Source organism: Cyprinodon variegatus, unplaced genomic scaffold, assembly GCF_000732505.1.
Source record: "Cyprinodon variegatus isolate N-32 unplaced genomic scaffold, C_variegatus-1.0 Scaffold911, whole genome shotgun sequence".
Classification (NCBI taxonomy): Eukaryota; Metazoa; Chordata; class Actinopteri; order Cyprinodontiformes; family Cyprinodontidae; genus Cyprinodon; species Cyprinodon variegatus.
In genome coordinates, this window is record NW_015151364.1 from 276,993 (window position 1) to 293,086 (window position 16,094).

The window sequence follows — 16,094 nt, forward strand, 5'->3', positions numbered from 1 at the left end:
GTGGGACGTGCCTGGAACACCTCACCAGGGAGACGTCCAGGAGGCATCCTAACCAGAAGCCCGAGCTACCTCAACTGGCTTCTCTTGATGTGGAGGAGAAGCGGCTCTACTCTGAGTCTCCCTGGATGGTTGAGCTTCTCACTTTATCTCTAAGGGGGAGCCCAGCACACTACGGAGAAAACTAATTTCATCCGCATTGTATCGGGGATCTCATTCTTTCGGTCATGACCCAAAGCTCATGACCATAGATGAGGGTAGGAATGTAGATCCACTGGTAAATCGAGACCGAACGTAGATCGACCGGTAAATGGGGCTTTTACATCTGAAATGGGATTCATAAGTTGTGGAGTACTGTTGGGGGTACTGGAGGCTGACGAAAATTCTCGTATCTCTGGGACTTCCAGTGGTGGACTAACAAAATTATAAAAAGTCTATTGGAACCATGTTACACAAACGCCAAAGAAAGTCAGCATTTTTTTATCAAACGTATCACTTGTATAACCCAACAGTACAACAAAAAAAGTATCTTGGAGCCATGGTCTGAATCCCATAGGAAGTTGGCCATTTTTGAACAAAGTGTAATTTTCTCTCATTCACTCATGTTGTATCTAAGCAAAACTCTTTGAGTTGCAGACTTCAAATTTATTATCCAGAGACCTTATGCACTGGGGATCAAAAGTTCTGTAAAAATAGGCATCAAAAAATGTGGGGGTGGTAAAGCATCAAAATCTGATCTCTCACTATACAACTCCATGGTTTTATAACTTTATATGCAAGCTCAGAGGAGTATAATTTTGCTGTCATCTTAGACCAGCATTCCTCACATACAGATGCCGTTTAATGACATCACTTTTGTCCTGCCCCATGAAAAAAGGAATGTCTCAGTTTTTAGTAATGGAAGTCTTTTCTTTTCACTGCGGCCCCCAGTGATCAGGGTATTGCCAGAACTGCTGAAGGGAAGATCGGATTTTGGCCAAATCCCTTTTGGCATGGAACAGCAGTGCTTTGGTCACGATAGGTCAAGCGGTACTGAGCTATGAGGGCCACCCAATGTGGCTTGCAGCTTTAATTTCATTTCTGCAGTGTGTTAGATCAGTTCTAGCTGTAAAGGGATGCTAAAAGCTAAAAGAGTTAATGTTTGCCCCTGTAATCACAGACACCCCAAGTCTCCTGGAAGTTCCGGGAGTCTCCCTGATATAAATAGTTATTCAAAGATGCCCGCGAGTTGGATGAATTATCCTGGATTTTACACTCTGGTGGGAGTTTTTAATGTGAGTGAGAGCAGGCAGGCAATAATTCATGCATTATGTGCAGATGATGAGTACTTCGATTGCGCAGACAAAAAGAGAGCACGGGGTGTGAGGAGGAGGTTACTTGTGTAACCTGTGCAGCGTATCTGTCCAAAGCGATACTCTGTTCAACAAGCATTCCAGGCGACTGGTTGTCACAGAGCGTTATTGGATTGGATCAGCCCGATAGGTTTTGCGTTACTCTCTGGTAGTCACCTAGTTAAATCTCAAAGCTGTAAATCCTGTTAAACAGCAGAGGTTGAATCCTCAAGTTAAAAAAACGAATACATAGGACTAATTTCACAGCAGAATGTAATAAAGTATATCCATGTCCAGATGTAGACCAAATTTACCAGGGGGCCAGGATGGGGCCAGCGTGTTTTCAAGGCGGCATAGAAACGCATAAAATACATAATTAGGGCAAGGGATTGAAATATATTAAGAGAGCTCCATGAAGTGAAATCTCTTTTCATTTAGGTTCAATAGAAATTCTATTTCTTATGAGGTCAATATACATATAATTTAGGAATTTTACGTATTTTTTACATTTTAGTTTAAGCATCTCCCTGAAATGAGTTTTTGAGATGTAGCATAAGGAAGATTCATGCAGACAATAAAATGATGATTCTATTACTTAATTTGCTTTTATTCCAAATAGTTAAGGCCAGAGCTTTGTTTTAACAGAAAANCAACGCAAATATTAAGGTTAAGAGGCTGAGCTCGTAGATGATGATAAATAACATAGTTATGTATAATATATTACATTTCTGACTGTATATCCCTGTAATTCTTACACACTGTAGCTTTAAAGTGCTTAATTAAAATGCATTTTTCAAACCTTCGATTATCTTATCAGGGTTTCCACCACTGCTCTTGGCCACAGCTCCACTTGTCTCAACAACATCTTCTAGATTATCCATCTGCCTGCTCCATCATGCAGGCAGATGTTGGAGGGTACCACTTTCAGTTGATGTCCAATTTTATTATGCATCTTAGACATTTTCATTTACAACATTTTCACAACACACATGTATGTAGAGCTCTCTTTTTGGGCCAGGGGGGCTTATTCTGTGGGCCTCACCCCTGATAGCTTCCTCTTTCCCCACTCACATTTAGATATTGAGGTTTTTTCTTAGGTTGCTTGGAGGGGGTGCTCTGAAACAAGCTACCTTCCCTTTGGCACTTCCAGTTTTAAACACACTCAAGATCGACATGCAAACACAGCATCTAAGAAGGTGGAGGGAGGATTGTGGTCTTTCTCATACCTCTGTTCTCAGATTCTCCGAAGCTTTAGCTGTGATGGCAGTAAGTTACTAAGAATCTGCCTGTAAGGCAGAGGGTCTGTGTAGCACCGTTCTTCAAGTGAATGTTCTTGAGCTTCTGTGTCCTTGGGAGAAAAAAAATGCAGTTGGAGGTTCCCAATATCTCTCTAGACCAGATTACAGACCCTGGATTCTATACCTTCACCTGTAGCCAGTATCAAAGAGAGACTTAAAAAATAAAGCAATACTCTTAGCTTTCATGTTAATTATTTGAAAGCAACACACAGTTGGGAGACATTGCACCTCACTCCTGTTGCCCCTCCTTTGCCAAGACATCATCTCAGCACTTCACAGATAGTGCTCCTATATACACACATCAGTTCCCATCACACTACTACAGGACTGAATTTGCCAAAGTCCTCAATGTTGTTGAGGTGCAGTTTGCCAATGTTTAGACATCTAGAACAACACATCTTAATAGGAAAGATACAAATTGTAATAATGCAATATTCTGAAATAATCTCAGACATCCTGCACATTTAGTGTGCAACGTTCATAAGAAAGTAGAGATGTCTGTACTACGATTCTTGCTATTCTTCAAGGACTGACAACAGAAGTCCATAGTCTCTTTGATCAAGATGAAATAATAGGCCCCATCCTTCTTACTGTTCCAGGGACATCCACAGAGTCTGAAAGGAGTTTTAGTAGTTTTATCAGTCTAAAACATGGCTTTGTAGCACTATGACTCAAACTTACTCAAATAGTGTTGCTGTGTGCCATGTGCACAAGGACAAGCTGGAGATGTTTAACACAAACCTAAATAAAAAGCAGTTTGTTTCTTTTAAGGAGAGTAGAAAGATCACTTTTAATTCCTTTAAGTTAATTCGATTGCTGTATTTAATGGACTAAAATGTACAAGTCTGCTGATGTTAGCTTTTTGTGAAGTTGTGATCAGTCCTTTATTATCTTGTTTTTAAATAATTGTGGTACATTTTGGTTGTTAAATAAGTTAAAGTAGAGAACCTTTGGGGCAGGCATCCTTCCTTATTATTAGTCGTAGTAGCAGTAATAGTATTATTATTCATCAAATTAATGAATGATGACAGGTTTGTAAAATATAAAAAATAGAATAAACAAAAAAGCTGTAGCGTCAACAATGGCACTAGCCATAAACTAAATACCTAATGGAGTTATATGTTTAAAGAATGTGTTCAGTGACTGCAGAATTTCGATAAATGTATGGGTAACACTTTACATTATGATTAACTGCATTATGATTAACAGATAGTTTATTGATGTTTAATAATCATTTGGAAGCGACTTTTTAATGCCCCTCTGGCGGCTCCCTGGAACTTTTTCAAAAATGTATGAAAATGGAATAAGATGGATTTGTTTGTTTTAATATGGTGTGCAGGAGGTCAAACAAACATTCATTATGTTTTATGGTGCTGTAAAAATTTGTAAAATGAATAAATTTAAACAATGAATATTGTCAATGAATATTTACATTATGATTAACTGCATTAAGATTAAAAGATAATTTATTGATGTTTGATAATCATGTTTATTGATGCTCCAGGAAAAACATTTAATCATGAATGCTTATTATATATTTAAGTCCACATAGTTCTTTTTCATTGCGGACTAATACACTAAGAGGGTCAGATATCTTGGATGGTAAACCAACAAGTCCTCCAAAAAAGTATAATGGAGCCATAGCACAAACCCCCAAATGAAGTCAGCCATTTTGAAGCAAATTTATCACTTTGCTTTTTTACTCTGTCATATGTGAATGAACTCCTCCTTCAGCTTTTAAGTCACAGACCTCTTACTGTATCATGGAGAGGCTAAAGGCCTTGGGAATTAAAACTTATCAAAATAATTTTTCTACATCAAAGCATTTGGAGGTGGCCAATAATCAAAATTTGATATTTCACCATAAAAAAAAGGTAATCGCAACACCATGGTTTTAATGATAATAATCAATAATGAAATAAGCAAATAACCTGTGATGTGACCAGCCCCCTCTACATGAGACTGGATAAAGGCTTAAACAAACCGGCATCAGAACAAGAGCATTTTTTTCCCCAGCACTTTTCATTACCTGCCCCTGCAACATCAGACCTTTTTGCAGGAATATGTCGATAAGCAGACATTTAAGCCGACTTGGGATGTCATTTAAGCCGGGGATCTCATTCTTTCGGTCATGACCCAAAGCTCATGACCATAGAAGAGGGTAGGAACATAGATCAACCAGTAAAAGGGGCATTTACATCTGAAATGGGATTCATGAGTTGTGGAGTACTGTTGAGAGTCCAAAGCAATGCCCTGTTCAACAAGCATTTCAGGCGACTGGTTGTCAGAGAGCGCTCATTGGATTGGATCAGCCCGATAAGTTTTGCGTTACTCTCTGGCAGTCACCTAGTTACATCTCAAAGCTGTAAATCCTGTTAAACAGCAGAGGTTGAATCCTCACGTAAAAAAAAAACCCGAATACATAGGACTAATTTTACAGGAGAATATAATAAAGTATGTCCACGTCCAGTGAAGGGGAGGAACAGTGGCGGATGTAGACCAAATGTACCAGGGGGCCAGGATGGGGCCAGCGTGTTTTCAAGGGGGCATAGAAAAGCATAAAATACATAATTAGGGCAAGGGATTGAAATATATTAAGAGAGCTCCATGAAGTGAAATTTCTTTTCATTTAGGTTCAATAGAAATTCTATTTCTTATGAGGTCAATATACATTTATAATTTAGGAATTTTACGTATTTTTTACATTTTAGTTTAAGCATCTCCCTGAAATGAGTTTTTGGGATGTAGCATAAGGAAGATTCATGCAGACAATAAAATGATGTGATTCTATTACTTAATTTGCTTTTATTCCAAATAGTTAAGGCCAGAGCTTTGTTTTAACAGAAAACGTTAAATTACCAGTAGTCACTCGCAATTAGTATTTCAGCTCATAAAAATCTTTTAGCATGATCAGCCAATCAGCATCAATCAGCCATCTTCATGACCCACATAAAGTCCGCACCTGGTTCATAGACCCGATAAGAGTTTACCCTCACAGAGGTGACAGAATTTAGTGTGTTATCTAATAAGGGTCCTACTTTGTTGCTGGTTGCTTCAATGCACGGATGCTCAAACCTCAATGGGGATTTCGCTGAGAGACTTTAAGGCATCGTCTTGCTGCTTCAGAAAGGAGATTGCATTGGAGAGTGGTCTCAACAACTGATCAATGCGCAACATTCTCATGAAAATATATGTGTGGCTCCCATGTTATGTAATTTAATAACTACATTTATGGAGTTTAACAATACATATTTGACTAAGTATTTTACGAAAGTTACAGGGGAGGTTTAGACTCCATAATATTCACTGAGAATTTGCCACTGCTTAACACCATTAAAGCCAGAAATTAAAGCTACAGTGTGTAACTTTTAGCGACATCTAGCGGTCAGACTGCAGACTGCAGCAACATGAACAGAACTCCACATTTCTAAATTAAACAGATAGTATTTCATTAGTCTGTGTAGGGTATAGATTTCATGTAGACTTAAGATAATAAATATACCCGTTATTTTTTCTACATNTTGCTTCAATGCACGGATGCTCAAACCTCAATGGGGATTTCGCTGAGAGACTTTAAGGCATCGTCTTGCTGCTTCAGAAAGGAGATTGCATTGGAAAGTGGCCTCAACAACTGATCAATGCACAACATACTCATGAAAATATATGTGTGGCTCCCATGTTATGTAATTTAATAACTACATTTATGGAGTTTAACAATACATATTTGACTAAGTATTTAACAAAAGTTAGAGGGGAGGTTTAGACTTCATAATATTCATTGAGAAGTTGCCACTGCTTAATACTATTAAAGCCAGAAATGTAATTTTCTGGATGTGAAACACAAAACTGCAATATACAGTTAAACTTGGGCTCCAATAGAGGAATTAAATAACTAAGGTATAGAGACATTTATGTTTTAAAACAATCATAAAATCATTTAAATATCAGTGAAAACAGCCAGTTATCTAATTGGTCATCAAAGGCCTTTGGTGTTTTTAAATTTAAGATCAAGAAAACATAAAAGCTAAACAAACAGTACAAATCAGACATTGAGTTCCACAGTGTTTTGTTTTGTTTATGTAGATTTATTTTTTGTTTCTGGGGAATTGGACAAAATGAGTAAACATTATTGATGCAAAATGTGTATAGTCAACAAATAATTGTAGAATGATAAAGTTATATCACTGTGAGTGCCAAGCAACCGGGAAATTTTTAATCACACAAACATGTACATACGTATCTTAACAAGTACTTTTTTTGTTCCTTATGTAAATATGGCATTGGAACTTACATCTGATTGGCTAATGCAAGAATGTGACCAACATGTCTATGAGATTTTTAAACCCAAAGGCACATCTCAGCTCTTAAATCAAAGGTAGTAGCATAAAGCATCACAAGGTAAGGATGTCCTGAATAAAGTAAAATTGGTTATGTTTTAAAAAAAATTCTTTAAGAAACTAAACTAAATTCTGTTTATCTTTTCTTCTTATAGCTTGATTCTGGTAAATTCTTTGACATGGATGCAGAAATTAAGGTAAACAACAGTAATGGGGAGACTTACATCCATCCCTGCTATGTCTCAGACAATGAAACTTACATGTTTGCAAATAACCCCTCTGTCATGTGTGTATCATTGTATATACTTCTTGGACTATTATCTGTTGTTATTCTTTGTGGAAACTTACTTGTCATATTTTCGATAATTTACTTCAGGCAGCTTCATACTCCCACTAACTACCTCATTCTCTCTTTAGCTGTTTCTGATCTGCTTGTTGGGATTTTAGTTTTCCCCTTTAGCATGGCATTCACTGTGACTTCATGTCTGAATTATGAAAGCTTGTTCTGCAAAATACGGGACACATTTGATGTCACAATGTGCACAGCTTCTATTCTAAACCTATGCTGTATTTCAATCGACAGATACTATGCAGTCTGCCAGCCTTTGACATATAGGATGAAAATGAATGCTAAGATAACTGTTTTTATGATCCTCTTCACATGGGGAGTTTCTGTTCTAATAGGAATTGGCATTGTTGTTGGAGGATTCAGCCAAGGAACATGTGAGGATGAATGCTCTGTTGACATTATAGCTGCCAACACTATGGGTCCTGTATTGGCTTTTTATCTTCCAGCAGTCATAATGCTCTGCATTTACTTCAAGATCTTCCTTGTTGCTCAGAAACAATTAAAAAGTATCCATAAAACAAACTGCTCAGGCATAAAGCCAGGAACAACAGTTAGTAGGGTGGAGAAAAAGGCTACCAAAACCCTGGCAATTGTGATGGGGGTATTTCTTTTATGTCTGACTCCCTATTTCACCTGTGTTGTCTTCCAGCCATTATATCACAGCCCCCCACCAGTCCCTGTAATAGAGACACTAAACTGGCTTACACTGTCAAATTCAATGCTTAATCCTTTAATTTATGCCTTCTTTTACAGCTGGTTCAGATCAGCTTTCGGAATGATCATTTCAGGAAAAATATTCCAATGTGATTTGAGTCATTCTAGAATATCTTGATATTTATACGTATACACATACATACCCCAAAGGCCCTACTAACACACACGCATCAATTTTAAAAAGCAGTGTGTTTATTTCTGTTGTGTGATTCTTAGAAATATATCATATTAAAGTAATGTATACCCTTCTGAAAACTTAATGGTGAAAGTGCTTTTTTTGCATTACCTTTATACAACACAACTTTATTTGTTGTGCGTTTTTTGGATGTTTTGGTGCTGCTCCGTTTTTCTTTTGTGACTGATGTGATGAATTTGAGGATGATAGGTCTCTTTTTTATCACCCTAATCTATGGCATCCATTTTTATTGGATTAAAATAGAGGACCTGGATGGGCCACTTCGAAACTGACAATTATTTCCTCAGCAATAAGGTTCTGGGTACGATTCCTGGCCCGGGTTTTTCTGCATGGAGTTTGCATGCATCTAAAGTCCCCTTAGGTGTGAGTGTGTGTATAAATGGTTGTTTGTCTTATGTGTTGCCCTGTGATGGACTGGCGACCTGTCCAGGGGAACCCCCCCTCTCACCCCTACACAGCTGTAAATATGCACCAGCAATCCTTGCGGCCCCACTTGGGATTAAGCGTGTCAGAAGATGGATGGATATATGGCATGAATGGAAATATATTGAATGAAACCTCTCAATATACGTAATGAAACAGGGATGGTTGGGTCAATTATGGTTCATAGAGTTTAGTAATAGGTAGATAACTGAACACTTTAATTCCAGCAGTCCAAATCACACATTTTGGCTTGTGAAATGTAAAAAAAAAAAAAGCAACAAAAAAATGTAAATCCCTTTATTGTCCCACAATTGGGAGCAGTGTGGGGTTAGGAACCCAGAGTGGGACTGTGCGGAATGAACCAGGTGCTTGCAACCTTCTCAGAACACGAGCACACTGCTCTAACTGCAAGGCCAACACTCCCCAAATTTATTTTATTAAGGAATATTTGAATTAGGAAATAATTATTTAATCTAATAAATGTGTGTATAAAAGTATTGTTGAACAACTTTCTTCTACACATACCTTTCGAATTAGGTGATCTGATTCTGTAACTTAAGGTAGTCGTTTAAATGGCTGGAGGACAAGACGGTGCTGTAAACTCAACCTGTTGTGCAAAAAATACAGTTTAAATTACTTAAAACAAAAAGAACTCCTAAACTGATTTAAAAGGAAAACAAAAAGAACTCCTAAACTGTATGCTAATAAATTACATCTATTTATTGTTTTTCTAATGAAAATTATTGGTGTGGATTAGAGAAAACATGCAATGTCAGGAGTGGGATTTGAACCGACGCCTCCTAATGCAGACCAGAAACCTCTAAGCAGGTAAGGGTTGATACCTTGAGTCTGGTGCCTTCGACCGCTCGGCCATCCTGACTCCACATTTCTAAATTAAAGTGCATAATATGAGAAGATGACTCAAGATTTTATGACATATGAGCATTAATAAATGCACAGCCGGGCAGTTTTGCAAAAGCAGCCTGTGGTTGCGCAAGCATCAAGGAAAATCTGATGCTATTAATCAAGAGTTTTGCACAAAACCAGCAGTCTGGCTTGTTGTTCCACTCAATACAAGAGCATTGAGTGGAACAACAAGCCAGACTGCTATTGTGGACATATCAAGAACTGGTTGCCCTACGTAGCACGACACTTGTGAAGTCAGCAAAGACTTGCACACCCAACATGGGACTTGAACCCATGACCCTGAGATTAAAAGTCTCATGCTCTACCAACTGAGTGAGCCAGGCTAAAATTCATAGTTCATGAGGGTACTGTCAGTTACCGGGCTATGTAAATATGGTCCATAATGTATCACAAAGCAGAAATGTGATTAGATAGATAGATAGATAGATAGATAGATAGATAGATAGATAGATAGATAGATAGATAGATAGATATTGCTAATAAATTACATCTATTTATTGTTTTTCTAATGAAAACTATTGGTGTGGATTAGAGAAAATACGCAATGTCAGGAGTGGGATTTGAACCGACGACTCCTAATGGAGACCAGAAAACTCTAAGCAGGTAAGGATTGATACCTTGAGTCTGGCGCCTTGAACCGCTCGGCCATCCTGACTCCACGTTTCTAAATTATAGTGCATAATATGAGAAGTTGACTCAAGATTCTATGAGATATGAGCATTAATAAATGCACAGGTGGGCAGTAATGTAAAAGCAGCCTGTGGTTGCGCAAGCATCAAGGAAAATCTGATGCTATTAATCAAGAGTTTTGCACAAAAGTAGCAGCTGTTCCACAAGTTGGCTCTGTAATATAAGAGCATTGAGTGGAACAACAAGCCAGGCTGCTATTGTGAACATATCAAGAACTGGTCGCCCTACATAACACGACACTTGCGGACATGGGACTTGAACGCATGACCCTGAGATTAAAAGTCTCATGCTCTACCAACTGAGCCAGCCAGGCTAAAACTCACAGTTCATGAGTCATGAGTCAGTTAGCTGGCCATGTAAATATGGTCCGTAACGTAAAAGGAGTTGGGGGGAATGCAATTGGGTTAGTACATAGAAGCTAAGAAAAAAATGAGAGTAGAGACCCTGGGATTGACATATCTGGAAAAGAGATATTTTGTGTGGACAAAATAAACAAGTTTGTTTAATTTGCACACAAAATACTAATCGAAGTCCACGTACGTATTTGTTGTCTCAGCATGTATGACATGCAGCTGCAACAGATTAAGTTGAGTGATGGGGCCTTTATGGAGCAGTTGGTTTGCTTTGCCCCATAATAAATTTCTGGTGCATGTGCATTTGTAATACATTTAAGTTGTTTGTAATTACAATAGAAGCATTTTTTTACTTCCCTGAAAACATTTGGGGGTTTAGTCTAACAGTCCTTTTTCAAATTCCTTTGTGTTAAATGCACAAAAACTGCAAAGCCAGGTTCAATTTCATAGTTTATGAGGGTACTGTGAGATACTCTTAGAGTAGTTCAAGTTTTTTTAACATATTTATTGGTCCAAAACGCAAATGCAGGTCTCATGTTCTAGTTGCCTCTCTTAAGCATTTCAGCCAAAACAATCACAAAAAGCCTATTAATTATTTTTTTATCAGTTGTATTTGAACAATTTTATTTCTCACACTGTCTCAATTAGCCTTTTAAAGTTGTATTCTTTTTTGTGTTTACATTCTAACTTTATTGGAAACTTTGCACTTGTAAACAGGACTTAATTGCACTGGGTAAGTTGGCCTAGTTTGCACATCTGATACACCCCTTGGGTAGAGAAGAGCTCTGTGCAGCACCAAAGGAGCTTAGGGACAAAACACTTGTTGGTCATTTACACCTTTAATGACGATGATGCTAGGTTGCACAATGTCATTGCATCATTAGATAACTTTTGAGCAACAATCTAACTCCTTTATCAAATATTCACTCTGAATGCAAATGTTGAAAAAAAATTCATTTAATTTCAACTTCATCTTCTGTTTCTGCGTATTCTGAAAAAGTGAAAATAAAACTGCTGTGTAATTTTACAACATTTACATCCTTTATATAGTAGCAAAAAACAACTTTGTAAGATATTTTGATAGGATATAAAACATAAAAGGTTGTACATTGATAGACTGATATCTTTTTTGAGATTTTATGGCACTAGTGGCTTGTTTTTCTGACAGTAGGCTAACAGGAAAGGGGTATGAGAGAGGGGGAGAGACGTGCAGCAAAGGACCACAGGTCGGATTTGAACCAGGTTCGGGCGTGTCGAGGACTATGGCCACTGTGTATGGGTCGTGCGCACTAACCACTGCACTGCAAAAAGTGAAAAAAGACTGTTCAACTGTATAGGGCTATGTAGGTTTTAGCCTCATATGGTTCAGTAATTTACAGTTAAACCCAAAAATATCAATATCCTTGACAATTTTAATGGAACCTGAAAAGAATGTGCTAAACTGTAAATAACCTATAGATATTATGCACATTAAGGGGATGGCATGGAGGACTTCCACTATTTCATACTGCAGTTACTGTAGTTGCAGTTAAAATTCCTCTTCGGGGTGAAAGCCAGCCAAATGGCCTCTGGTTTTCCGTTAAGTTCCAGTCAACTTCCCTCAACATTTCAGTCGCTGGAGTGGTCACCCTCTTTCTTCTTGGAATTTCAATCCAAAACACAAAGCAACCCACCAAATGTGGGCGGATGGGGAACCAGGAAAGAGGGCAAGAAACAAAATACAAAAACAATCAGATTTTTTAAAACACAAAACACCTCACCAAATGTGGCCAATGAAAAAGCAGAATCACTGGAGGCCAGACCGGAGAGCGGAGATGAAGCACAGTGTCTGAAGGCTGTCCGTGAGGCCATAGACGAAGCACAGTGTCTAGAGGCAGGCCTTGAGGATGGTGATGAAGGAGGTTCTCTGGAGGTCGGCCGTGAGGAGATGGAGAGTATCTAAAGGACAGCCGGGAGACCGGCCATGAATAAATGTCTGGAGGAGAACCTGAGGGTCGGCGTCACAGCAGCAGGAACCTTGAAGGAAGCGGCACAGCTTGTGACCCACAAAGAGTATATGGTGTGCAGGCAGTCAAACTACACATGCATTATTTTTTCCAATGCTGTACAAATTTGTATAATAAATAAATTTAAAAAACTAAATGTAAACATTTCTGTCAACGAAGATTTGCGTAATAGCCTGCAACACACGTTTGTTGCACACGGTGCCTTGCAGGTGGTTGTTTTAAACAAACCGACAGGTTTGTCTTGGGCCATGGATCCCAAAAGGAAATAAAAGGAAGATAGCTGATGAAAACAGAAGATTCAAAGAAGAATGGAGAGATGTTTTTCTTCTTTTTTTATCTCCAATGCTGAAGGATTTTCTGCATGTCCAAGCTCCAAAACTGCTGCTAGTTTTGAAGCATGGAAAACCATTTACAGGAAGCGGTCTTATGCAAGTATGTGAGATTTCTTCCATTTTTTCACATCAATATTGTAATAGAATTTAAACTTAAAGCACCAAATACCGTACAGCAGAGTAGTCACATGATGTGGCCTTTGCTCCAGGATAAACATTTAATCATGAATGCCTATTACATATTTAAGCCCATAGTCCTTTTTTATATTGGGCTAATACACCTAGAGCTTGTGTTGCAATACAAGCCTTATATAAATAGGAACTGACTGCTTACTGAGGAGGTACCCAGCCATTTCAATCAGGTGTGTTGGACCAAGGGTGAATCTACGTAAAAGTTGCTGGATTCTGGCCCTCAGGAACTGGAATTGCTCACATCTTTACTAATGTCAAGAAATTCACTTTCCAGTGAAAAAATAAATCCAATAACTCTTTAAGTTTATTTGGTGGTAGGTAAGCAGATCAATTTTGCAAGTTTAACACCTACTTCATTTTGTCAAAAGTAATCTTGCATTTTTTATTTATTTATTGGACAACATTTATTGGTCGACTGCACTCCCTTCACTTCTCCAAATTCAAACATACAAACGCCTTTATTGTAAAAAAAAATAGGTTCCCCCCTGTCAAGTAATGACGAGGTTTGTTTACAAAGATAATTTTATATGTCAGTTGTTCCTGACACAGAGTCAGCTGTTCATTGAAGTGCTGGGAATAAACTGCTCCTTAATCTGTTAGTTTTAGAATAGAACTCTCTAGAGAATCCTGCCAGTTTGCTGGCTCTAGTAATATATATGTCAATAATAAAGGGGATTTTGGCTTCAATATTATTTGACATCTATCCAAAATAGAGAGTAGTGGAAGAGCCAGCAGACAGATTGGATGATGTCAGTCTGAAACAGGATCAGATGGATTAAGATTCTGGTACTTGAGTGAGAAGTAAATCCTCTAATGAGCCTTCTTGAAAATGAAGTCATTTAGGTGTCTTGTCCTGAGATATGATAAATGCAAGATAATTTCTATAATTGGATCATAAGAGCGTACAGGTCCTTCTCAAAATATTAGTGTATTGTGATGAAGTACATTATTTTCCATAATGTAATGATAAAACCTGAACACTCATATATTCTAGATTCATTGCACACTAACTGAAATATTTCAGGTTTTTTATTTTCTTGATAATAATGATTTTGGCATACAGCTCATGAAAACCCCAAATTCCTATCTTAGGAATTAGCATATCATGAAAAAGGTCTCTAAACGAGCCATGCACCTAATCATCTGAATCAACAAATTAACTCTAAACACAAAAGATTCCTGAGGCCTTTAAAACTCCCAGCCTGGTTCATCTCTCAAAACCCCAACCATGTCTCAGACTGCTGACCTGACTGGTGTCCAGAAGGCCATCATTGACACCCTCAAGCAAGAGAGTATGACACAGAAAGATATTTCTGAACAAATAGGCTGTTCCCAGAGTGCTGTATCAAGGAACCTCAGTGGGAAGTCTGTGGGAAGGAAAAAGTGTGGCAGAAAACGCTGCACCATGAGAAGAGGTGACCGGACCCTGAGGAAGATTGTGGAGAAGCGCCGATTCCAGACCATGGGGGACCTGCAGAAGCAGTGGACTGAGTCTGGAGTAGAAACATCCAGAGCCACCGTGCAAAGGTGTGTGCATGAAAATGGGCTACAGGTGCTGCATTCCCAAGGAATGGGCTACAGAGAAGCAGCACTGGACTGTTGCTCAGTGATCCAAAGTACTTTTTCCAATAAAAGCAAATTTTGCATGTCATTTGGAAATCGAGGTGCCAGACTCTGGAGGGAGACTGGGGAGAAGAAAAAGCAAAAATGCCAGAAGTCTAGTGTCAAGTATCAAAGTCAGTGATGATCTAGGGTGCTATGTCAGCAGCTGTTGTTGGTCCACTGTGTTTTATGAAGGGCAGGGCAATGCAGCTAGTTTTCAGGTGATTTTGCTTTCATCTGCTGAAAAGCTTTATGGAGATGAGTATTTCATTTTTCAGCATGACCTGGCACCTGCTCACAGTGCCAAAACCACTAGTAAAGGGTTTACTTACCATGGTATCACTGTGCTCAATTGGCCTTCCAACTCTCCTGACCTGAACCCCATAGAGAATCTGTGGGATATTGTAAAGAGAAAGTTGAGCGACGCAAGACCCAACATTCTGGATGAGCTAAAGGCCGCTATTGAAGCATCCTGGGCCTTTATAACACCTCAGCAGGGCCACAGGCTGATTGCCTCCATCAAATATGCTAATTTTGTGAGATAGGAATTTGGGTTTTTCATGAGCTGTATGCCAAAATCATCCATATTAAGACAAGTTAGTGTGCAATAAATCTAAAATATATGAATATTCAAGTTTTATCATTACATTATGGAAAATAATTAACTTTATCAAAATATGCTAATATTTTGAGAAAGACCTGTAAATAACTCCATTTTCCAAACATTAAAATCATGCAAGTTGTACAGTGGGAGTTAAGCTAAGCAACATAAAAACAAGGAAAACATTTCCTTAATTGGGTGGTTTAGAATTCTAGATTTTGGAAATACTTAAAAAATGAGATACTGTATACTCTCCTTGAATCTGGATAAAAACTGATTTATGTCTCTATGTTGAAGAAATTATCAAGGGTCCTGTTTTTTTAAAGGGAGTAGGGAAAATAGTATGACAGGCCCCAGTCGTGCCTAAAGACTGATTTATACTCAGAAACCAGGTCGTCTGCATGTGTGTCACAGTTAATGCAGATATGCCCCGCCCCTTCCACAAACACTCTGGTGCACGTTTCCAAAATTGTAGGTGACCGCAGACAGTGGTGCAGACAGGAAACCTCTAAATGGTAAAATCTACATCCGCTCTACACTATGCGTATCTCCTGTTTGGTACCTTCACGGCTTGTTTTGTTTGTATGACCACCATTGTGGAAAATGACCCATGAAGATGGATCAGCAAGAAGAGCAAGGATTGCTAGAATGCTGGGACTCTTTTTCCACCTGGATCCCCGCTCATTTTAGCCCTCATGTCCCTCCGTTGTTGCACAAACTACGGCTAGTTCCCGATTGTCCCTATT

At 38.5% G+C, this 16,094-nt stretch overlaps 1 protein-coding gene and 2 non-coding genes across 3 annotated transcripts; 1 reads left to right on the forward strand and 2 right to left on the reverse strand.

Moving 5' to 3' along the window:
• Positions 1 to 7,142: 7,142 nt before the first annotated feature.
• Positions 7,143 to 8,144, forward strand: LOC107099828 (trace amine-associated receptor 1-like). Its single transcript, XM_015398102.1, has one exon. The coding sequence runs from the start codon at positions 7,143 to 7,145 to the stop codon at positions 8,142 to 8,144; it is 1,002 nt and encodes a 333-aa protein (XP_015253588.1).
• Positions 8,145 to 9,822: 1,678 nt separating this feature from the next.
• trnak-uuu lies at positions 9,823 to 9,895 on the reverse strand. Its single transcript has one exon. It is a non-coding gene; the product is annotated as a tRNA-Lys (tRNA).
• A 222-nt stretch (positions 9,896 to 10,117) lies between these two features.
• Positions 10,118 to 10,227, reverse strand: trnal-caa. The gene is made up of 2 exons: positions 10,190 to 10,227; positions 10,118 to 10,163 (listed from the first exon to the last, which is right to left on the reverse strand). It is a non-coding gene; the product is annotated as a tRNA-Leu (tRNA).
• Between the last annotated feature and the right edge of the window lie 5,867 nt (positions 10,228 to 16,094).

Excerpts from the sequence above, each read along its gene's own strand:
- LOC107099828 (XM_015398102.1), top strand. The coding sequence starts at position 7,143 with ATGGATGCAGAAATTAAGGTAAACAACAGTAATGGGGAGACTTACATC.